Source organism: Larus michahellis, chromosome 27 (genome assembly GCF_964199755.1).
Source record: "Larus michahellis chromosome 27, bLarMic1.1, whole genome shotgun sequence".
Classification (NCBI taxonomy): domain Eukaryota; kingdom Metazoa; phylum Chordata; class Aves; order Charadriiformes; family Laridae; genus Larus; species Larus michahellis.
In genome coordinates, this window is record NC_133922.1 from 779,067 (window position 1) to 802,045 (window position 22,979).

At 57.4% G+C, this 22,979-nt stretch overlaps 2 protein-coding genes across 2 annotated transcripts in view; one reads left to right on the forward strand and one right to left on the reverse strand.

Annotated features, from left to right (window-relative positions):
• The window catches only part of LOC141735010 (scavenger receptor cysteine-rich type 1 protein M130-like), a 452,930-nt gene that overhangs the window by 38,771 nt on the left and 391,180 nt on the right, over positions 1–22,979 (reverse strand).
• LOC141734991 (olfactory receptor 14A16-like) lies at positions 7,759–8,697 on the forward strand. The gene has a single exon (XM_074567405.1). It carries the CDS (start codon positions 7,759–7,761, stop codon positions 8,695–8,697), a length of 939 nt encoding a protein of 312 aa, XP_074423506.1.

Sequence of the window (22,979 nt, forward strand, 5' to 3'; positions counted from 1 at the left end):
GAGTCGCAGCTTCCTCTCCACCTAAAAAGAAGATCAATAATGGGTAGTAGGCTGAGGACTGTATCAAGCGAGGAAGTTTCCTGGTGATGTCCTTCACCCAGGCTCCAGAAAGACAGCAGACTTCTCTGTGAGGAGGGTCTACCCGGCATATTGGACCCTCTCATATTACCCGGCATATTCCCTCTCAGGTCTCCAACAAGGAGACCTCCAACAAAGGAGTCACCAACGACCATAACCCTTCTTTTCTTCCTTGGGGTTGTGGTTGTGATACGGGCGGTACACCATTCTGACTGTGGAGACATCTCTGGTGTGGATTGCCCATCATCCACATCCTCATTTGACTGGCCTTCCTCAACCAGAACCTCAGATCTGTTCTTCAGAGGTACCAGGGTGGGGGACAAGGTGGGCAAGGAGGGAGTTCGCCTGCTGCCCCGACCATGAATTTCCCTCCATTCACTCTTTTCATTTAGGCTTCTGTCTTCTGCCTGACAGGGCAGGATACAGGGGTCCCTGGATCCCAGTGACTTTCTGATAGGTGCTCCTGCTTCTGTTTCAAGGAGGGCAGAGCCTGGCTCCACCAGTCCTTTTCTTGTTCAGCCTCCCTAATGCTCCTTAACCTTTCGACTTCCTCTCACAGCTCTGACACCAGGCTGAGCAGATGGTTCACCTGTTCACAACGCACACAGCAGCTGTTACAGCTGCCCCGCGTTACCAGTGAAAGGCTCTGGCACCCCCTGCAGCCTGTGACCTGGACGGCTGTATGTTCCTGTGGGAGCTCTCTCTGGGTTCCCACATCCATCCTGGCTAAGGTTGAGAGCACGACCTTCTGCCGGGTGGAGAGCAGAGCTAAACTCCATCCGAGAGGGTGATGACCGCCTTGTTGTGGTGCTCCCCGGTGACGCCCTGGGTGATGCCCATGTGCTGCGTGCTTACTCAGTGCGCAGTGACCAGGTCGCTGTGCTCCCAAAAGGCTTCTTTTATGAGGGGGGAAGTGGTCCCAGCGAGTACGCCTCCTTTAGATCTGCCGCCCGTGCTGCTGGCTCTGCCCACAGCTCCTCAGCAGACCACCCACGAGCGGCCAGTTTCCGGCACAGGCTGGCCGCTTTTCCTCACTTCAAAAAGCCCCCAAAGGAGCCCCTCGCTGGCCCTTTTTGCCATGATTCCCTTCCCCAGTGCGGACTTCCCTGCACAGAGATGGTCACCTCAGCGACTTTCTGTGTGTGCAATTCAATTTAGAATACTATTGTAAGTCTTGTGGTTGCGAGTGTCTGATTTAATTCAGGAAAGTGTCGTACCTGTCCCGTGAACCTTTCCTTTTTTGAATCTTTAAATATGTCACTGTGGTGGTTATAGCAAATTTTGATAAATCACTTTGAGAACTGGCAAATGATGAAGTATTGTTAGAATCATATGACTTAACCCCGTGTTACTAAATCTGAAATTGGTGCCACCTCAAAGTGGGGCAGGATCCCAAATCAACATTCACAATGAGACTGGACATGAGGAGAAGGAAATGTCCCATGAAGGACAGTGCTGTGACTGCTGAGGTCACCCAGAGGGAGCCTGGATCAGCGCAACGCTGGGTGTTCCAAGGACCAGGCAGGGAGGAAGAAGAGCTGTCAGGAAAGGCGAGGAGATGCCCCAGTGGGAGCAAGGGGAGGAAAGAGGTTGGGTGTCCACAGCCCGCAGGTCTTTGTCCCCTTGGCTGTGGCTGTTGTCTTTGCTACCAAGGCCTGAAAGGAGACACCTTAATCTCATGGAACCGGGGCCTCACTGCTTCCTCGCAACCCCCAGGGAGGCCTGGAGGTGTGGTGCCATTGTCCTTCACTCGGCATTGCCTGCCCCACACCTCACTGCCCCAGGAGGAGCCCTGAGCCAGTGTGAGGGACAGGATCCCCCTTCCCAGGGCTGGCTGCTTGGCGGGATAAAATACATCAAGGCTTTACTCAGCATCAGCTCCACCTGCACAGTGCCTTTGCCTCCCGGTAATCACAGCCTCCAGTTGCCTGCTCGAACAAATCCATGGGGAGGCTTGGTCTGTCATGGCCCTCAGTGGGGACAATTAATGCTCCAAGACACTTTGGCGTTTGCTTCGGACTTGAATTCCTGCACAGGTTGTTCAAGCTCCTCTCAGTATCTGGCATTCCTGGGCTCAGCAGCAAATACCCCATGGGGCTCGTTAAAGTGCAGAAAGCCCTAAGGAGCCACAGCTCTTCCATGATTTTCTTCAGGGCTTCTAGCCTGGTACAGCTCAGTGGAGAGGTCTCAGGAGTCTACTTAAAGCGGAAGGTTTCAAGAAGCACTTAATAAAAAGGTAATTTTTCATTTGGAAAGGGCTTTTCATTAGTCTTTTTATTTTTCCAGAGGAAATGCTTGCAGCTTTCTCCAGCTGATACTGAACCAGAGGTGTCTCCTAAGGAGGACCAGAGAGGTAGCAACTGCCATCTCCTCGAGGTCCCCCACTGTATGGACAACTTGCCCCCCCACCTCCTCCTCCCCACCGTTTCTCTTGGGGCTGCCTGGGACTTGCATTCTTTTCCTACATCAGACTTGTGCGCTGAGTCTGCAGCTGAATGTTCACAGCTCCTTTGCACCAATTCCTGCCCGATTCCCCCGCAGACTTGGCTGTAAATAGACAAGGGATTCTTATTCAATTTGAACAGCCAGAAGGAAAAAGTGATACCAATTAATTAAAGAAACCCAATGCATTCCTCCACTATATGCCAAGGCCAAGCCTCCAATAAGCTCCACCTTCCTCAAACCATCAACATAAAAGAAATATGTTGGAGAGATTGATAGGAAGTTCTAAATATACGCACAGTTAGTGAGTTGGCTAAAGAGACAGTGTGGCAGATTAAGTAAACTTTGCCTTATTCTTGGCCAAATTTCCATCCCAGAGCCTTGTCACCAACTCATGTCTCTAGTGATGTCCCTGCCCATGTTACATTATGTGCTTGTTAAACAAAACTCTTCTCCAGCAAACTCGGGCAAAACTCTTCCTTGGAGACAGTCTCTCCTCAAAGTCCCCTTGCAACCATACGGTGAATTGAGATGCAAGAATAAACTCATTACAGTTCCTTCACGTTAACGAGCTCCCAGGGGAAAGTCACGCAGTGTGGAGGGCCCTGGCAGGAATAAAGAGCCTTGGACGTTCAGCAGGGTCTGCTGAGGGCTGTGGCTGACGAAGCTGCTTCAGGAAATTGAAGCGTGCCTCCCTGGGGGCTGGTTGGAGCAGAAAACCAGAGGCAGTGATTTCAGGGTGACAAAGAAAGGAGGCAGAGACATCCTGTGTGCTGTAGCCCCCTGGATGTGCCCTGCCAAGCCAAGGGGCCCAGTGCTAATCCCCAGCTCGTTGCAATGGGGATGCTTTTGGTCATCACCACATGAGCTTTCCCTCTGCTCACCACCAGGGCCCATACACGCCGAGTGCCTTCCGCACTCTTGCCCCTCAGACTCGGCACGACGCAGCTCCCCCTAAGCCTTTGCCTGGACCCTAACCCTAATCCCTCACCTGCAGCTCTCCTCTGTAGCCCTTCCCTGAACACCAACGCCAAAGCTGAAACCCTCACCACATGCCTCATGCCTAAAGCTGTTAGAGCGGGTCAAGAGATGGATCACCAACAATCATTGGAGGGCCAGAAGACCTCTCCTAGGAAGAAAAACTGAGAGAGTTGATGTTGTTGAGCCTGGAAACAAAAAAGGTCCAAGGAGACCTTCTTATATCCTTTCAGTGTACGGTGGAGGCTTATAAGAGAGAGAGAGAGATTTTACCAGGGCCAGTAATGACAGGACAAGGGGCAACAGCTTTAAACTGAAAGAGGGTCGATTTAGATTGGACATAGGGAAGAAATTTTTCACAATGAGGGTGGTGAGACACTGGAAAAGGTTGCCCAGAGAAGCTGTGGATTCCCCATCGTTGGCGGTGTTCAGGGTCAGGTAGGGCGGGGCTTTCAGCATCCTGATTGAGTCGCAGATGTCCCTAAAAATCGGGGATTGGACTACATGACCTTTAAACGTCCCTTCAAATCCATGGCATGCTGGGACACTATGAGAGCAGATGTGGCCACACCACTGCTGAGTCAAGGGGGACAATAACTGCCCTTTTCCGGGTGTCCACGGCCCTTCTAACACCACCCCATATGCAGCTGGCCTTAATGGTGCTGAGCCTTTACCAGAGGCTCACATGGCATCCCTCAAAATGCCCAGGCCCCTCTCCTCAGACTCACTCCTCACCTCGTCCTCTCCCACTTTGCCCCTTCTCCTTGAAAAACTTGAGCAGGTTTCTGTTGGCCACATCCCCAGGTGTCTCAAGGTCCCTGTGCACTGAAGCTCCAGAACATCAGCATTTAAATTGCATGTGCAGATGGCTCATGCTGAGTCGTGGTTCCTCTAACAAGACAACTTGAGTAGCTGTACGACAGCAGAGGTAAGAAAAGGGGTTACTAGTGTCATGGATGACATGAGGAGGGTGGAAAGTGCCACTGTCACCATCTCAGAAACACCAAGGGAAGGGCCAACAAGGAAACGGTGAAAAAGAGTTGGCTCTTTGTATGGGAGGGGATGAGGATGATCCAAGAGAAGAACTTGACAGTGGAAAAAGAGTGGAAAAGGGCATGAAATCAGAAGAGAAACATCAAATTGCCTTGGTTGGGAGGGACCTTTCAGATCACCTACTCCAACCATCAACCTAACTCTGACAAAAGCCATCACTAAACCATAGCTCTAAGCACTATGTCTGCCCGTCTTTTAAATACCTCCACGGATGGTGCCTCAACCACCTCCCTGCGCAGCCTGTTCCAATGCTTAATAACCCCTTCAGTTTAAAAACTTTTCCTAATATCCTGTATAAACCTCCCGTCACACAACTAGAGGCCGTTTCCTCTTGTCCTATAGCCTCTTACTTGGAGAAACAGACCGAGCCCCATCTCTCTGCAACCTCCTTTCAGGGAGTTAGAGAGTTAGAAGGTCTCCCCTCAGCCTCCTTTTCTCCAGGCTAAACAACCCCAACTTCCTCAGCCACTCCTCATAAGATTTATCCTCCAGATCCCTCACCAGCTCCGTTGCCCTTCTCTGGACCTGCTCCAGCACCTACGTGTCTTTTTTTGTGGTGAGGGGCCCAAAACTGGACACAGTACTCCAAGTGGGGCCTCACCAGTGCCAAGTACAGGGGGACGATCACTTCCCTACTCCTGCTCACCACACTGTTCCTGATACAGGACAAAATTGGGTTGGCCTTCTTGGCCACCTGGGCACACTGCTGGCTCATATTCAGCCGGCAGTTGACCAACACCCCCAGGTTCTTTCCTGCGGGGCAGCTCTCCAGCCACTCCTCCCCAGGCTTGCAACGCTGCATGGGGTTGGTGTGACCCAAGTGCAGGACCCGGCACTTGGACCTGTTGAACCTCATACCACTGGCCTTGGCCCATCGATCCAGCCTCTCCAGATCCCTCTGCAATGTGTTCCTACCCTCAAGCAGATCGACACTCCCACCTAAATTGGTGTCATCTGCAAACTTACTGAGGGTGCACTCAATCCCCTCGTCCAGATCATTGAAAAAGATCTTAAAGTGAACTGGCCCCAATACCAAGCCCTGGGGAACAAGCATCAGGGTGACCATCTGCACACAAACATTAACAGCTGACCAAAGGGAGCTTGAGTCCAGGGGCAGCTGGAGAAACGCTGGGATTTGGCCAACAGAAATTCTTGAAGTCTTTCAAGGAGAAGTGTCCAGTCCTGCATCCCGGGGAAGAATAACCCCAATGCAGCAGGACAGGCTGGGACCTGATGTGCTGAGCAGGGACCCTGCGGAGACGGGGCTGGGCACCCTGAGGGACGCCTCATGAGCCAGTGGTGCACGCTCACTATGAACAAGGCCGGCTGTCTACGGGGCTGCAGGAGGAGGAGCGTGTGTCCCCCTGGCAACTAGAGTCACCTTCCCCTTTGACTCAGCACTGCTGTGGCCCAACGCACACAGCTGTGTCCCAGCGTGCGGCTCCACATTTTGGAGAAGTGGAGAGGACCTGGAGAGTGTCCAGAGGAGGTCTGCCAAGATGGGCTTTAGGGCCCAGTGCACGTGCACTTGGTGGAGAGGCTGAGGGACCTGGGCTTCTCTGGCCCAGTGGCAGGGAGGCTCTGGGCACTATTGGAATAGCCTGAACCTGGTTGAAGGGTTGTTTCAGAGACAATGGATCTTTTCTTTGGCGGGAAACAGCAGGAGAAAGAAAAAATGCAACAAAGGGCAGCTTGGGAGGTGGAGACTGGACACCAGGAGAAAGAAATGCCACTGCAAGGGCAGTGCTGTGCTGCAACAGATCACCCAGAGGGAGTCGGGATCAGCCCAAGGCGTTGTGTTTCAGGAACAGCCAAGGACGATGGAGAGAGATGAGCAAAGGCAGTGAGACGCTGAGGGGAGAGGAAGACGGGGAAGCAGGGGGTTGTCTGCAGCCTGCAGGGGAAGAGGAGCAGATGTGGGACACCATAGCACAGCCAGGGGTGCAGACGATCAAGGGAGTTGGCAAGGCTGAAAGCCCCCAACAGTGCTTATGTCTTTCTCCTCTTGGCTGTGGCTGTTGTCTGTGCCACCAAGGCTACCAGAAGACACCTTATCCTTACAGCACTAGGGCCTTAGCACCTCCTCTTCCCCACCCGGGAGCCGTCATTCTGTCTTTCTGCCCTTGGCATTGCACGTCCTCCCATCACAATGCCCCAGGAAGAGCCCTGAGCTGTGCTTGTGGGGCAGGATCTCCCTTCCCAGGGGCTGGAGGCCAGGGCTTGGCCCTTTGCCTTCCTCTCACACATTCAGCATTAGCCAGCGTCAGAGACACCTCTCCATTGCCTTTGCCTACCTGCCCTCACCGCCTCCAGTTTTCCCTCGAACGAGCCCCCAGGAGCCTTTGGCAGTAGTGGCCCTCAGTGGGACCCATTAACGCTCCAAGAAACTTGCAAAATTACATCTGACGTTGACTTCTGGAGAGGTTTCATCAGCTTCCCCTGTGTCTGAGCTTCATGGGCTCAGCACCAAAACCACCAGAGAGGGCATTAAAATGCCTTGGGCTGGTCCTGCTCAGTATAGAAATGGGGGTTGGCCGGGCGGCAGGAATCCGTGTTCGCTGCTCGGGATGGGCATCGGGTGGTAAGCAATTGTGCTGCATCACTCCTGGTTTCCTATTTTCATTTACAATGATTGTTAGTTTCTTTCCCGTTACTGGTCTATCAAACTGGCTGTATCTCAACCCATGAGATTTTTATTCCTTTTTCTCCCTCTTCTCCCTATGCCTCTGCAGGGGGTCGGGGGGCAGTGAGTGAAGAGCTGCGTGGTCTTTACCCCCCGTCAAGGCTGAGGAGTGAGCTGGCTCTGCTCATGTCACTGCAGCTTTAGGACAACCAGGAGTTTCCCTGAGGTTTTCCTGCAGGAATATGCTGAGCAGCTCCTCTGCGTTACAAGTGGATGACAGATGAGGTAACTAGTGAATGGCAGAAGCTGTAACCCCTTTCCCAAATCCCCGCTGCTGTGGAGCAGGGATGACTCCTTGGGAGCCCACAAGCAGAGCTCTGCTCCTCACGGCACACTTGGCCAGCAACAATGAGAGCTCCAACAAGGGCAATGCAGAAAGCTCCCGCAAAAAAGGACACAGGCAAAGTGTGTTTTCGGGGCTTGGGTTTGGAAGGGCAGGCAATGGGAAGAGATTTGCTCAGAGCTGTCCTGACTTGTGAGTGTGCTTTCCTCCTTTGGCAGTACCTCGGGAACAAAGGGATCCGATGTCCAACGGCAGATCCATCACCCACTTCCTCCTCCTGGCATTCGCAGACACGCGGGAGCTGCAGCTCTTGCACTTCTGCCTCTTCCTGGGCATCTACCTGGCTGCCCTCCTGGGCAATGGCCTCATCATCACTGCCGTAGCCTGTGACCACCGCCTCCACACCCCCATGTACTTCTTCCTCCTCAACCTCGCCCTCCTCGACCTGGGTGCCATCTCCACCACTGTTCCCAAAGCCATGGCCAACTCCCTCTGGGACACCAGGGCCATCTCCTACTTGGGATGTGTTACACAAGTCTTCGTGTTTGTCACCTTCATCTCAGCAGAGTTTTATCTTCTGACAGTCATGGCCTATGACCGCTACGTGGCCATCTGCAAACCCCTGCACTATGGGTCCCTCCTGCGCAGCAGAGCTTGTGTCCACATGGCAGCAGCTGCCTGGGGCAGTGGCTTTCTCTATGCTGTGCTGCACACAGCTAATACATTTTCAATACCTCTCTGCCAAGGCAATGGCCTAAACCAATTCTTTTGTGAAATCGCCCAGATCCTCAAGCTCTCCTGCTCAGACTCAGACTACCTCAAGGAAGTTGGGCTTATTCTACTCAGTGCCTGTTTAGTCTTTGCATGTTTTGTTTTCATTGTGCTGTCCTATGTGCAGATCTTCAGGGCTGTGCTGAGGATGCCCTCGCAGCAGGGACAGCACAAAGCCTTTTCCACGTGCCTCCCTCACCTGGCCGTGGTCTCCTTATTTGTCAGCACTGGCATATTTGCCCACCTGAAGCCCCCCTCCATCTCCTCTCCATTTCTAGACCTAGTGGTGTCACTGCTGTACTCGGTGGTGCCTCCAGCAGTGAACCCCCTCATCTACAGCCTGAGGAACCAGGAGCTCAAGGGTGCCCTGAGGAAACAGACCCAATGGATCCTGCACCATCAACAGTAATTTTCTTCCCCTTTCTTTCATAGTGTTCAAATCACGTTTCAGAGAAATTTCGGCTTTTTTTTTTTTCCTGATAATCATACTTAGAGGTAATTGCTTGGGATCATAGCACTTCTCTTCAGGCTCTTTCCTGTTGTGTCTCATCCTTGAAGAACCATGTGTCACCTCTTTCCTCCCTAAGAGCATCTCTGCAAGAAAAGGGGATCTCCTGAGTGTGGTGCCTGATGGCTGGGTCGGCTTGATACGGTTTTGGCTGCGAAGAAGCCTAAGGAACTGGACTTTCCAAGCGTCTTTCCACCTTGTTTTGGGAAATAATGTCACAGTAGCACTGGCATATTTTAGACACTGAGACTTTGTTGAAGGATCTCTTCTTGGTGTAGAGGGGCAGTGGAGACGGTACATGACCTCCCAGTAACATTCCTCAGGCTGTCACAGGTATGATGGGGCTGATGGCAGATTTCGATCCATGTGGAAAGGAATCTGGAGTGGTCAGGAGAGGACGGGGACACTCCATGTTCTCTGGGATGGGAAGTGAATGGAGACAGAGAAGAGTTTAAGTCTCAGAGATAGGTCCCCCCAGGACAAATCACTAAATCCAGGTACCCACAAGCCAGGACTCTGCAGGGCCGTGGGAGGCAGTGAAGATGCAGCAGGCAGAGGGAAAGGAGACTGGAGAGATGCGGGAGCTGCCTGAGGAGCCCCAGGGCCAGGAGTCTCCTGCTGTCCTGGGGAGCAGGGCAGGCGGGGAGGCAGAGCGGGGCAAAGGCAGTTTGGGCTGGGGATCAGCTGCAGCTGAAGGCAGGAGAGCCAGAGAGCGAGTGGCCTCTGCTGGCCCTTGGGGCCAGCTCCAGCCCTGGGGTGATGGGGAGGCTGAGAGCCCTCTCTGCCCCCAGCAGCTGTGGTGCCCTTCAGAGGGGCTGGGGCTGTGGGGGGAGTGCCCAGAGCTCTGCAGTTCCCTGTGGGGAGCACTGCTGTGGGGCCAGCCCAGAGCAGGGGGCTCTTTTGGGCTGGGCTGGGCAGATGGCGGGGAAGGTGGGAGAGAGACAGGGTGGGTCTGGAGTGGTGTGGGAAGTGCCCAGGAGAGGAAAACCCCAATGTTAGCGGCGCTGTGTGACCATGTGAGGACGTGCTGCAGTGGGCATGTGGGGCAGAGCCAGGTCTCCTGGAGAAGGAAGCAAGTCATTGTCCTGGTGCTGGCAGGGACAGGGTTAATTCTCCCCGGGCTCCATCAGGGACACAGGTATTCCATGCCATGTGAGCCATGGCCAGGCGGAGCTGCCAGAGGAGGGGCCAGGAAGTCGCTGCTGGGGAGCGGGCTGGGGCGTCCCGGGTCCGGTTGGTGAGCGGCGGTTCCGTAGTCGTGTTTGTACATTCCTCTGTCCGTGTGATTGTTGTTGTTTTCTTGTTCCCTTTGCTCTTCTGTTAAACTGCCTTTGTCTCAACCCACAAGTTCTGCCTTTTTTCTTCCAATTCTTCCCGTATTGGGAAGGCCCGAGCGAGCAGCACTTAGTTCCTTGTTGCCGTCTGAGGCCAAACCACGACAGTCCTTTTTTGGCACCCAACGTGGGGCTCGAAGGGTTGAGATAACAACAGAATCCAACTAGAGCTTGGAAAAACGAATTTGTTGTATGCATTTATTGTATTAGGTAAATAGTCACTGGTCACCATGTTGCTTGGTTTGTTCTCGTGGCTGTGTCATGTAAATTCCTCTATGGCTTATGTACTCCCTGCAATGCTGTTTATCACCTCTGGGAGAGGGATCAGGATTGTCATTTTACTGTCCTGTGTGATACCGGCTTAGGATATGAGAACATCACTTGTTAGACAGTTACTTGGGGGCGTTTAAGTGGCATTGCTGTCCTGTCCGTACCTTGGGCACCATCTCTCACAATATATTAATAATTACACCCAGTCTGTGGGGGAAATGGGGGGACACTTTCCCCAGCTCTTTTGCCTCCCTTTTCTCCTTCGGGTCAGGTATGACAGCTTTTGAGAATTTTGAATATCCTTGGGATGCTCAAACCAGCCTGGTCCTATTGTTATGTCTGCTGAATATGTTCCAGGTCCTGTTCAGGGTTAAACGACTATTTAAGACGACCACCCAGAGACCTGCTCCGAGGCTGGACAGTCAGGGGTGGCACGGCATGTGGGAGAACACGGGCAGGTACCTAGAGAACTTCTCGCCTCCAATGGTCTGGGACTTCACCCCTGAACAATTACCGGACCCTGACAGAGTGGTAGAATATCTGAAGGGAAAATGCTGTGGCTATTCTGGAGAGGCACAACTCACCGCACTGTGCTGGGCCCTGGCCAGTATCTACCAGGCCCTGCTCAGTGTTACGCAGCACCCTCAGGGGGAAGAGATGGAGACCAGGACAACAGACACTGCAGCTACTCCAACCCCTGTGACAGAGACTGCGGCTACTGCAACCCCTGCGACAGACACTGCGGCTCCTCCAACCCCAGTGGCAGCCACTGCCACTGAACCAGGGAACCAACCCGCGCCAGTATCAGTTGCCCCCATACAGAAGAAGAAGTACATGAAGAAATCAGTTCTCTTAGTAAGGGATAACGATGAACCAGCGCCATCACGAGAACAGGAGGAAGAGGCAGAACCAGAGATAATTACTCGATCCCTATCCTTGAGTGAGCTGCGGGATATGCGAAAAGATTTCAGCCGACATTCAGGCGAGCACATTGTCACCTGGATGATGCAGACTTACCCACAGACCCTGATGAGGTGCAATGCACAAGGCCCATGTGGCGGAAGGTTGTACGGAGCGCACCATCATCATATGCCAACTCACTGGCAGTAATGGAATGGAAAGGCGAAGAGGGACCAAGGGTGGATGAGGTGGCTGGCCGGCTCCGGCCATATGAAGAAAGTCTCTCTTCCCGCCTTGTCTCAGCTGTGGAGAAACTGTCGCGGAAGGTCCAGCAACTTGAAGAGAATATGTCCTACTCCCCACCTGTATGGGCCAGCATCTCAGCTATTAGGAGCAGGCGTTTCCCCACTCAAGAGAGAGAGTACAGAGGGTACACACCACGAGGCACCCTGTGGTTCTACCTGCGTGACCACGGGGAGGACATGAGGAAGTCGGATGGACAACCTACTTCGACCCTGCGGACACGGGTACAGGAGTTGCAAGGAAGGACAACCACAAAAGAGGATCCCTCCAGGAAAAGTGCCGCCCTGGTTTCCAGGGGGCAGTTCCCCAGACAGAGCAGAAGGTCTGATCTTACTTCTGATCCTCTTGAAGGAACTTCCAAGTCATTTCTGCAAGAAGTGAGTAACGGATACTATGACCAGGATTAGAGGGGCCCTGCCTCCGACCAGGGGGAGAAAAGGGACAACCGGGTTTATTGGACGGTGTGGATTCGATGGCCTGGCACATCAGACCCACAGGAGTATGAGGCTCTAGTGGACACGGGTGCACAGTGCACCCTAATACCATCAAGCTACAGAGGGGCAGAACCCATCTGTATTTCTGGGGTGACAGGGGGGTCCCAAGAGCTGACTGTACTGGAGGCTGAAGTGAGCCTAACTGGGAATGAGTGGCAAAAGCATCCCATTGTGACTGGCCCAGAGGCTCCGTGCATCCTTGGTATAGATTACGTCAGCAGAGGGTATTTTTATGTGGGTATTTAATGGATGTGATCAACAAGATAGCAGCTATGTCTCCACCAACTAGTAAAAAGGAAACACAAGCTTTCTTAGGCATTGTGGGGTTTTGGAGAATGCATATCCCACATCACAGTCTAATTGTAATCCCTCTCTATCAAGTAACCCGGAAGAAGAACGATTTTAAATGGGGTCCTGAGCAGCGACAAGCTTTTGAACAAATCAGACAGGAAAGAGTCCATGCAGTGGCCCTGGGGCCAGTCCGTGCAGGACAAGACGTTGAAAACGTGCTCTACAGCGCAGCCGGGGAGAACGGCCCTACCTGGAGCCTCTGGCAGAAAGCACCAGGGGAGACCCGAGGTCGACCCCTGGGGTTTTGGAGTCGGGGATCCACAGGATCCGAAGCCCGCTACACTCCAACAGAAAAAGAGATCTTGGCAGCATATGAAGGGGTTCGAGCTGCTTCTGAAGAGGTTGGTACAGAAGCACAGCTCCTCTTAGCACCTCGACTGCCGGTGCTGGGCTGGATGCTCAAAGAAAGGGTCCCCACCACACATCATGCAACTGGTGCCACAGGGAGTAAGTGGATTGCACTGGTCACACAGCGAACTCGAATGGGAAACCCCAGTCGCCCAGGAACTCTGGAGGTGATCACGGACTGGCCAGAAGGCAAGGATTTCGGAATGTCACCAGGGGAGGAGGTGACGCGTGCGGAAGAGGCCCCACCATATAATAAACTGCCAGAAAATGGGAAGAAAGATGCCCTGTTCACTGCTGGGTCCTGCCGGATTGTGGGAAAGCATGGAAAGTGGAAGGCTGCTGTGTGGAGTCCTACACGACAAGTTGCAGAGGCCAGTGAAGGACAAGGTGAATCGAGGCAGTTTGCAGAGGTGAAAGCCATTCAGCTGGCTTTGGCCATTGCCGAGCGAGAAAAATGGCCGGTACTTTAACTCTACACTGACTCATGGATGGTGGCAAATGCTCTGTGGGGGTGGCTACAGCAGCAGAAGCAGGGCAACTGGCAGCGCAGAGGCAAACCCACCTGGGCTGTTGAACTATGGCAAGATATTGCTGCCCGGATAGAGAATCTGGTTGTGAAAGTACGCCACGTAGATGCCCATGTACCGAAGAATGGGGCCACGGAGGAACATCAGAACAAGCAGCAGGTGGATCGGGCTGCTAGGATTGAAGTGGCTCAGCTGGATCTGGACTGGCAACATAGGGGTGAACTATTCCTAGCTCGGTGGGCCCATGACTCCTCAGGCCATCAAGGAAGAGATGCGACATATAGATGCGCCCATGACTGAGGGGTGGACTTGACCATGGACACTGTTGCACAGGTCATCCATGAATGTGAGACATGCGCTGCAATCAAGCAAGCCAAGCGTTTGAAGCCTCTTTGGTATGGAGGGCGATGACTGAAATACAAATGCGGGGAGGCCTGGCAGATGGATTATATCACACTGCCACAAACCCGTCAAGGCAAGCGCCGTGTGCTCACAATGGTGGAAGCAACCACTGGATGGCTGGAAACATACCCTGTGCCCCATGCCACTGCCCGGAACACTATCCTGGGCCTTGAAAAACAAGTCCTGTGGCGACATGGTACCCCAGAGAGAACTGAGTCGGACAACGGGACTCATTTCCGAAACAGCCTCATAGACACCTGGGCCAAAGAGCATGGCATTGAGTGGGTGTATCACATCCCCTGTCACGCACCAGCCTCTGGGAAGATGGAACGATACAATGGGCTGTTAAAAACTACACTGAGAGCAATGGGTGGTGGGACTTTAAAACACTGGGATGCACATTTAGCAAAGGCTACCTGGCTAGTTAACCCCAGGGGATCTACCAATGGGGCTGGCCCTGCCCAATCAAAACTTCCACGTACCGTAGAAGGGGATAAAGTCCCCGTAGTGCTCATGAAGGATATGCCAGGGAAGACAGTCTGGGTCAGTCCTGCCTCAGGCAAAGGCAAACCCATCCGTGGGACTGCTTTTGCCCAAGGGCCTGGGTGCACTTGGTGGGTGATGCGGAAGGATGGGCAGCTCCGATGTGTACCTCATGGGGATCTGATTTTGGGTGAGAATAGCCAATGAATCAAATTGTGTGTTGTTAATTGCTAAGTAACACTGTCACTGTATGTCCTCATTACTATAATTGCTATCAGCTGTACTAGGAGTAAGGCACAGGGGTGATGGGATCAGAACTGACCTCAGCAGGTGGTGCCCAGAAACTGTCCTCAAGATCTACATCTTCAGCCCACGGACTGTGTGCATGAGCCACACCGGGTGCACCAGTCACAAGCTCCGACAATACAGCATGCAAGAGGCCAGCACCACCCAGCATCTCACCTGCCCTGAGAGACTGTTCTAACAGATGGAGCCCAGAGCCATGGATGAAATGAACTCAACGGACACTTTGGAGGGATGGCCCATAGACTAAGGGCATTATATCTGCATGAATATATAGGTATATATATACATGACAGGGGAAAGTGGTGGCAATTCCCTGGAACCTGTAAGATGTGGGCATGGCATAGATGGTCTGGAATAAGGGGTGGATAACGTCCTGGTTCCGGCGGGGACGGGGTTAATTCTCCCCAGGACGCAGATATTCCATGCTATGTGAGCCATGCCCACCCTGAGCTGCTGGGGGAGGGGGCAGGACATCTCTGCTTGGAGCGGGCTGGGGCGTCCCGGGTCCGGTCAGGGAGTGGCGGGGAGCGTCGGTTCCATAATCGTGTTTGTACATTCCTCTGTCCGTGTGATTGTTGTTTTGTTGTTCCCTTTGCTGTTCTGTTAAACTGCCTTTGTCTCAACCCAAGAGTCTTGCCTTTTTTCTTCCAGTTCTTCCCGTATTGGGAAGGCCCGAGTGAGCGGCACGTGGTTCTTAGTTGCCATCTGAGGCTAAAGCACGACAGTGGGCTGTTGGAGTTGCTCATGAACTGCTTGGAAAAAGGGACAAATTAGGAAGAGCGGAGCATTCCTGGTGTGCAGAATGGCTAGGTCCCAAAGAGCAGCTGTCAGCACGGCATGGTGATGAAGAAACATTCTTGTGTTGGGAGGAGAGGGAGAAGTGGCTACGTGGCCCTGCTCGCCCCATCACCCCCATGGGGCTGGTCCCACCACATCGAGTCCCAGCATCAGGTTGTTCTTGTCTGCTTCCACCTTCGCCATGAGGACGTCCACTCGGCGGTGGGACGGGTGACAATGGACAATGCAGCGTCCCCGTTGGTAGGTGGCTGCGGGGGGCGGGGCGTCGCCTAGCAACAGGGGACGCTGCCTTGTCCCTTGTCACCCGTCCCGTGTTGGTGTGACCACTCTGCTGCGAGGAGCCAGCAGAGGAGGAGGAGGAAGAAGAGGAGGAAGAGGAAGGCTTCAAGTGCCCATCCCTTCCAGCCATCCCGGGCCCCCCCTCAGGCAGAAAGGTTCCCATCCCCCTCAGGTGCCTCCATGGCTTTGGGCAGGGCAGCAGCCATGGCCCAGCTCAGCCTGTACCAGCTGCTGGACGAGGCCATCGGGACGCCCGAGCTCGGGGCAGTCAACTTCATGGCGTTGCGCAGCCTGCTGCTCGCCATGCTCGGGCACCTGGGCCTGCGGGACCTGCCTGCCCAGAAGCAGGGGGACAGCCTGACCCTGCTCTGGGAGGGGGACCAGCCTGCAGAGGCACCCCCTGTGCTGGAGAAGGAGGGCGACAGGGCCCAGGACAGGGGGCAGCAGCCCCAGGAACCGGGGCAGTGGCTGCCTGGGAAGGACTTGCTCCAGGAGAGCACGAGCAGCCCCCCGCTGGCCTCCGTGGCCACCGACGTGGGCTGGATGAGGGACAAGATCAAAGCCAACGAGAGCGGCATCTCCAAGGTAGAGGCTCTTGCCCATCCCCTGGCTGCTCCCCTGCACGACACCCCATCCTCCGGGGTCCAGCCGCCGTTGTGCTGCCCTTAGACCAAGGGCTGGTATAAGCCTGAGCTGAGGGTGGCACGTGGGGCTTCAGTGAAGGAAAGGGGTGAAGTCTTGGGGAGGAAAAGCTGGGGCCGAAATGCTGCTCTGCTTGCTCTGGGTCTTCCCCACGTTGCCGTCAGCCGGTCCTGGTGGGGCCGATACCCAGCGAGTCCCTGGTGCCCTTGGCTCCCTTGGATGGAGGCTCGGCACCCTGGAGGTCCGGCCCCACCACCCTCTCCAGCCCTCTCTTCCCCGCTCCTGACCTTCAGCCGGTACCGCATCCACTCCTGGGGCAGCTGAGAGGCTCATGGGCCTCATCTCCCACCGCTTGCCCACGGGCTAAAGCCGGCACTGGTGGGGACCGGAGAGGGGCCTCACCCTGCATGGTGCTGAGCCACGGGTGACCATGCATCGCCAGAGCATCCCCTGTGGGGAGAGCTAAGCTCGGGCTGAAGGAAAGAGCCACCGTCAGCACTGCCGGGCCAGGTCCTGCCAGGGCTGGGACACCGCGGGAGATGGCGGCAGGGAGGGTTCCCCGCGCAGCTGGAGATGATGGTGGCCACTTGGTTAGCAGTGGCTGCTGCTGCCCTGGCCAGGCTGTGCTCGAGGGGGCTGCAGCGGCTCTTTGCCCTTTGGATGGGCTGCAGGGATCTCACTGGGAGCCTGGCAGGGGCAGCAGGGCTGGGGGCGTCCCTGCTGAGCCGGGCCGTGCAATGGGCCCCCCCGGGGCAGGGGTGGGGGTCTCTGGGGAGCTGCTGCCCCATCTCAGCTCTTGAAGATGTGATGGATGGGACGTGCTGCCCGCGCTGCCCTGCCAGCCTGGCACTGCCCCCCGGCTCTGGGCAGGCCACAGCGGCGGCAATGGTCCTGCTCCCCAGGGACCCTCTCCTGGGGCTCACCCCCACCACCCCTTTCTGCCAGGCCACAGCTCTCTCCGAGGAGCTCCTCCAGGAGATGGGCGCAATGAAGGAGGCGCAGTCCCACCTGGAAGAGGAGCTCCGGGCCATGCAGGAGGCCCTCGGCTTGGTGAGCTGCCGCCAGTGCCCCGAGAGGGAGCTGGACCCTCGCCCCCTCCCTGCCCCTCTCCCCATCACCACCCCAGCCCCTGCCCCGCGGCCATCAGCCCTCCCTGTCCCCCAGCAGGAAGGGCACCAGGAGGGCAGAGTGGGAAGGATGTCCCAAGGAGGGCAGCAGGGCAGCTCAGCCACCCCCACCCAGAGCTCCCCACCCTCTGCCCGCCAGCACGGCCCCAGGGAGGGTAGAAACGGGCACCGCTGCCTGCAGCTCAGGCTGGGGCGAGAAGGAACTGTGGCCATCACCCAAAGGGATGCTCAGGCGCTTTGGAACCAAAGAGCCATCAAAAAAGACACCTGGGGGCTGGGAAGGAGGGCGAGAAAGCTCTGCCCCGCGCAACACAGCCACAGCCCCCGGGCACAGCCCTTCCCAGCGCCCCTCTCTCTTGTGCCCAAGGCAATGTGGGGATGCTCCTTTGAAATGTGCTCCCACAGCCAGACTGGTGTCCCTGTCCTCTCCCTGCTCCAGGGGAAACTCCAGGACGCCGCCAGCCAGCTGCCAGGCCCCCGTCACAAGAAGTGTCGTGGTGAAGTATGGCCGCGGGGGGTCCTGGATCCTGCACTGAGACAGGAGGTAGCTGTGTCCCCAGCTCCCCTGGGGGGACCATCCCTCCTGTGCTGGGGCATGGTCCATGGGTGGTGGGTGCTGGGCAGTGATGCTGGGGGGTCCTGTCCCCGAGGGGGCCGTCCCTGCCAGCTACGTGGCCGGGCTGAGCCCTTGATCCCTTCCTTCCCCAGAAAAGCCTGAAGGAAATGCGGAGCCTCAGCCCAGTCCCGCAGGAGGTGCGCAGCATGGTGGGCTGGGAGGTGCTGGGGGGTGGCTCGCCTGGTGGGCAGCGAAGCAGAAGGGGGAGGAGGAGGGGGCAGATGCCAGCATTTGGCACTGTGAGATGGTTTCCAAGTCCCGCCGGGGGCTGCTGCTCCTGAAACACCAGCGCAGCCCCTTGGGCTGGGAAGCGGGGCTGGGCAGCAGGCCTGGAGCACCGAATGCCCTTGCTGGAGAGCAAAAGGCCTCGCTGCCGTGGCCCGGGGAGTCAGGGAGGGTTTGCCGCTCCCCAGGCTCGACTGCTCAGACGCTGCCGGCCCAGAGGCCAGCAAAGCACTAAGGGGGCTGGGGAGGTTGCGGGAGGCTGTGGCCGTGGGCCCCGGGGCTCTGTGCGGGGGGGGCAGCCTTTGCCTTGGGGCTCTCGTGGTGTCCTTGAGTTTGGCCCCGGGAGGCGGTGCCTTGGAGACAGGCAGTGGGGACATGGCGGGGGGGCCTGGGCTCTGTCCTTGCCGCTGCATGGCTGCCTGTAACCCTGCTCCCCTTGGCCTCCTCTTCCCAGGAGGGCAGTGGCAGCCTTTCTTCCCCCACCGAGTCCCCCCAGGCGGACGTGGACACCCAGCACGGGGCAAGCTCCGTGCCGGGGACGGAGGAACCAGGGGCACAGCCTGTGCCCAGCGCAAGCAAGGGGGCTCCCGGGACACAGCCTGGCTCCGAGGAGACGCAAGCAGGGACACACAGAGCACCAGTGAGCCCTGAGAAGGCGGCAGGCGCTCCTTCAGATGGGAAGAGCATTTCTGATGCCAGCGCCACAGCCCCCAGGATGCAGCCAGGGGCCCCTGGCACTCCGAGCACCACACAGGGGACGGAGCCAGGATCCCCCGGCACCCAAATCACCACCCCGGGCATGCAGCCAGCGTTCCCTGGCATCAAGACCACCAGCCCAGGAGAGAAGCCAGGGTCCCCTGGCGCCCAGAGCACCACCCCAGGGGTGCAGCCAGGACCCTCCAGCACCCAAATCACCACCCCAGGGATGGAGGCAGCATTCCCTGGCATCAAGACCACCAGCCCAGGAGAGAAGCCAGGGTCCCCTGGCACCTGGACCGCCACCCCAGGGGTGCAGCTAGGATCGCCCGGCACGTCCCATTTGCAAGAGCCGGCAATGCCCTGGGGGTCCTCAGCCTCCAGCAGTGCCTCTGGCCATGGCATGGAGACGGTGGAGGCTCTCCGCCAGTCTGGGCAGCTTGGCCACCCGAAGGAGCAGGTGGCCCACCTGGAAGCCACCAAGTCAGACCACGCCGAGCGTGAGCAGAGGCACCTGCTCTTCCCGGAGGGAGGTAGGAACCCTGAGGGGGCTGGTGGGGGGTGTTTAGTGTGGGAACACCCTGGGCTGGGGGCTCATCGTGCTCAGAGCCTGGCCCCAAGGGCGAGACCCCCTCACTGACAGCATGTCCCCTTGGACCATGTCCCTCTAGATGACAACAGCATCGCCCTCCGGGGTCAGGTGTCCTCTCTGCAGAGCCTTGCCAGCGAGCTGCAGGAGGTGAAGGAGAAGGTGAGCCGGTGGCAGTGCCCGAGGGGGCTGCAGGGATGCCAGGGGGGATTTGGAGAGGGAGGGGGCAGCCAAAGGCCCCCCCCCCCGCCCCGCAAAGGGACAGCACGGGGTGCCATGCCCTGACTCTGCCACCACCGCCGTTCCCAGATCAGGCAGCTGGAGGATGCCCTTGGAAAGTCGTGGGTGGCTGGAGCGGACTGGAGAGCAGATGGCAGCGACCAGATCGCCCTGCAACTGGGGTAAGAGGAAGGGAGAGGGTTTGCTACCCCATGGGGCTGCAAGGGAGCCCAGTGGCTGGGAGCATCCCAGTCTGGGGGGCGAGGGACACCCCCCTGAGTGGCCCCGATGAGGCTCAGCCTGCCTGTGCACCCATCTTGCTGGCCAGGTCCATGCTGCAGGAGACAAAGCAAGAGGTGTTGGAGCTGAAGGAGCTGGGACTGCAGGAGTTAAAGCAAGAGGTGTTGGAGCTGAAGGACCTGGGACTGCAGGAGATAAAGCAAGAGGTGCTGGAGCTGAAGGACCTGGGACTGCAGGAGACAAAGCAAGAGGTGTTGGAGCTGAAGGAGCTGGGACTGCAGGAGTTAAAGCAAGAGGTGCTGGAGCTGAAGGACCTGGGAGTGCAGGAGTTAAAGCAAGAGGTGTTGGAGCTGAAGGACCTGGGAGTGCAGGAGTTAAAGCAAGAGGTGTTGGAGCTGAAGGAGCTGGGCCTGCAGGAGACAAAGCAAGAGGTGCTGGAGCTGAAGGAGCTGGGACTGCAGGAGTTAAAGCAAGAGGTGCTGGAGCTGAAGGAGCTGGAGTTACAGAAGATAAAGCGTGAGCTGAAGGAGCTGGGAGAACACCAGGACATGACCGAGGCCACGCTGAAGGAGCTGGAGTTACAGAAGATAAAGCGTGAGCTGAAGGAGCTGGGAGAACACCAGGACATGACCGAGGCCACGCTGAAGCAGCTGGTGACAGAGGTGGCCGAGCTGATGCAGGCTCAGGTGAGGTCTAGGGGGAGTGCTCCCACTGCCCGCCGGCTGGGTGGGGGGGTCCTGGCAGGGTTCCCGGCCACGGCCCCTGGCCGGCTGCAGCCATCGAGCCTCCACAGCACCTTGGCTTCTTGGCTGCATCCATTCCATCTGAGAGCCGATCCCTTCTCCCCTTCCTGCAGCAGGACAAGCTGAAGGCGATGGAGAGCGCAGGGCAGGAGCAGGCAGAGGCGCAGGCAGCATGCCCTGCCTGCTGTGGGGACACCGGAGCGCAGGTGGGGCAGCTCCTGCAGCGCTACGAGAAGCTCCAGGAGGTGGTGGACTCCCTGATGTCCCGGCGGGCGGTGGGCAAGGTGCCGAGGCAGCTGCCGAGGCAGAGCCAGGTAGGGAGATGGCGGCATGGGGGGCTTGGGAGGGGGCTGCCGGCACTCCCCTGGCTGGTCGTGCTGTGCTGTAACATGGGGGAGCCCCTCGCTGCTCCCCACATTGCCTTGTACAAGTCAGCAGCACGGAAGGAAATGAAAGCCTCGGTGCAAATGTCCTGCTGGCACCGAGAGCCTTTGGCCACCGGCCAAGTAACCTGGCTCTGTCGCCACGGGGCAGCCAGTCCCCCCTTGCACAGCACCGCCCTGTCATCTTCCTCCCTGCAGCAGGATGAGGAGGTGCTGAAGCGCGTCCAGGCCACCCTTGTGCAGGTGCAAGGCAGCTACGAAAAGCTCAGCTCCGTCGTGGGGAACCTCCTGCGTGACAGTCAGCAGCAGCAGCAAGATACCAAGGTGGGTGGCTGAAAGGCCCACGGGGTCAGAGCATCCTCCAGGCAGAGCCTGGGCACCACAAGGAGTTTGTCCCTTTCCCGGAGGTTTTTAAGGGGGGTGGGAGGTGGATGGGGGGCGCTGAACTGGCTGGGAGGCAGCTCTGACGCTGCCGTGGCATCATGGGGTGCTTTCTGTGTTGGCAGGCTCTGTTCCAGTCCCTGGAGAAGCTGGTGAAGGGCAAAGCGGACAAGAATGACCTGATGCTGGGACTCGATGTGGTATGGCCTGGAGGGTCCCCAGCAGCAGCCAAGGGGGTCCCAGGCAGGGTGACAATCACCCCTTGTCCCTTGGGTGCTTGGTGGCAGAACCTGCCGGGGGGAGGGAAGATTTCCAGACTGGCTGCGCGTCCCTCGCCAGGTCCCTCTGTCTCCCCACGGGTCCCTTTGGCGGCTGGCACCAACCCCATGGGGGTGATGGGGCAAGCAGGGCCACGTAGCCACTTCTCCCTCTCCTCCCAACACGAGCTGGCCCTGCCTAGGCTACCTTCGTCCTTTCCCCACCGCTCTCCTGCCCTTCCCTCTTGCTAGAAAGCAGACAAAACCAGCCTGGCTGGCAAAGTCAACCGCAGCGAGTTCGACACAAGGATGGAGCGGCTGACTGAGATGCTCGAGGAGGTGCTGAGCCGGCAGACGGGCCAGGAGAAGGTCCAGCAAGAGCTTAGTGAAGAGGTGGCCTCCAAGGTGAGGGGTGTCTCGTCTCTGCCACGCAAAACCTGCTCCTTCAGGGCTTGGCATCCCTCCGAGGATCCCTCTGCCAGCTGTCCCAGCCGGGGACCACCATGTCCCATCCCGGGGCAGCTGGCTGAGGGGGGGCACCTGTCCACAGCTGGACCGCCAGGAGCTGGGGGCTCTGCAGAAGCAGCTGGAGGGGCACTGGGAGAGCAACCTCAAGCAGCTCCAGGAGGGCTCACAGGCAGGGGCTGATGATGCAGCTGGCATTAAGAAGTGAGTGCAATGGGGACGGCGGCGGCTTCAGGGACACCTCGCTGCTGCCTGCGAGCTGCCTGCCTGTGTCCCCCCCAGGAGCTCACCCAGCCCTTTTCTCCCCACTCCAGCCCGCTGCTGACCCATTTCCACTGCCTGTCCTGCGACCGGCCCCTCGACATGTCGGTGCCTGGCCCGTGAGTAGCACCTGGCGCTGTGGGCGGGACGGGGGGGCGATGGGTGCTGGCAGTGCCCCGCCGTGCCAGGCACAGGGGTTCGGGGCTCTGCCTGGGGGGTCTGACCCTGCCCAGCCCCCTCGCGGCCCTGCCTGGCAGCAGGGGGACGCAGAGCCCTCCCCAGGGAGCAGGGGGTGCCGTGGGCTACAAGCCCATGGGTTTCAGGGCACTGCCGCGTCACCCATCTACGGCTCCTGCCCTCCCCAGGCACATCGTGACCATCCCATCCCTGCCGCCGCTGTCCCCCCGCCTCGCCGAGCACCCCCGTACCATTCTCAAGCCAGAGCAGGAACAGCAGCACGAGCACAGGTAGGGGACACGGGGACCCATCCCCGTCCCACTGGGGTGCAGGGTGGCCTGGCCCCGGCGAGGGAGAGCTCTTCCCC

Bases quoted from the DNA above. Each gene is read 5' to 3' on its own strand.
- LOC141734991 (XM_074567405.1), top strand. From the start codon at position 7,759: ATGTCCAACGGCAGATCCATCACCCACTTCCTCCTCCTGGCATTCGCA.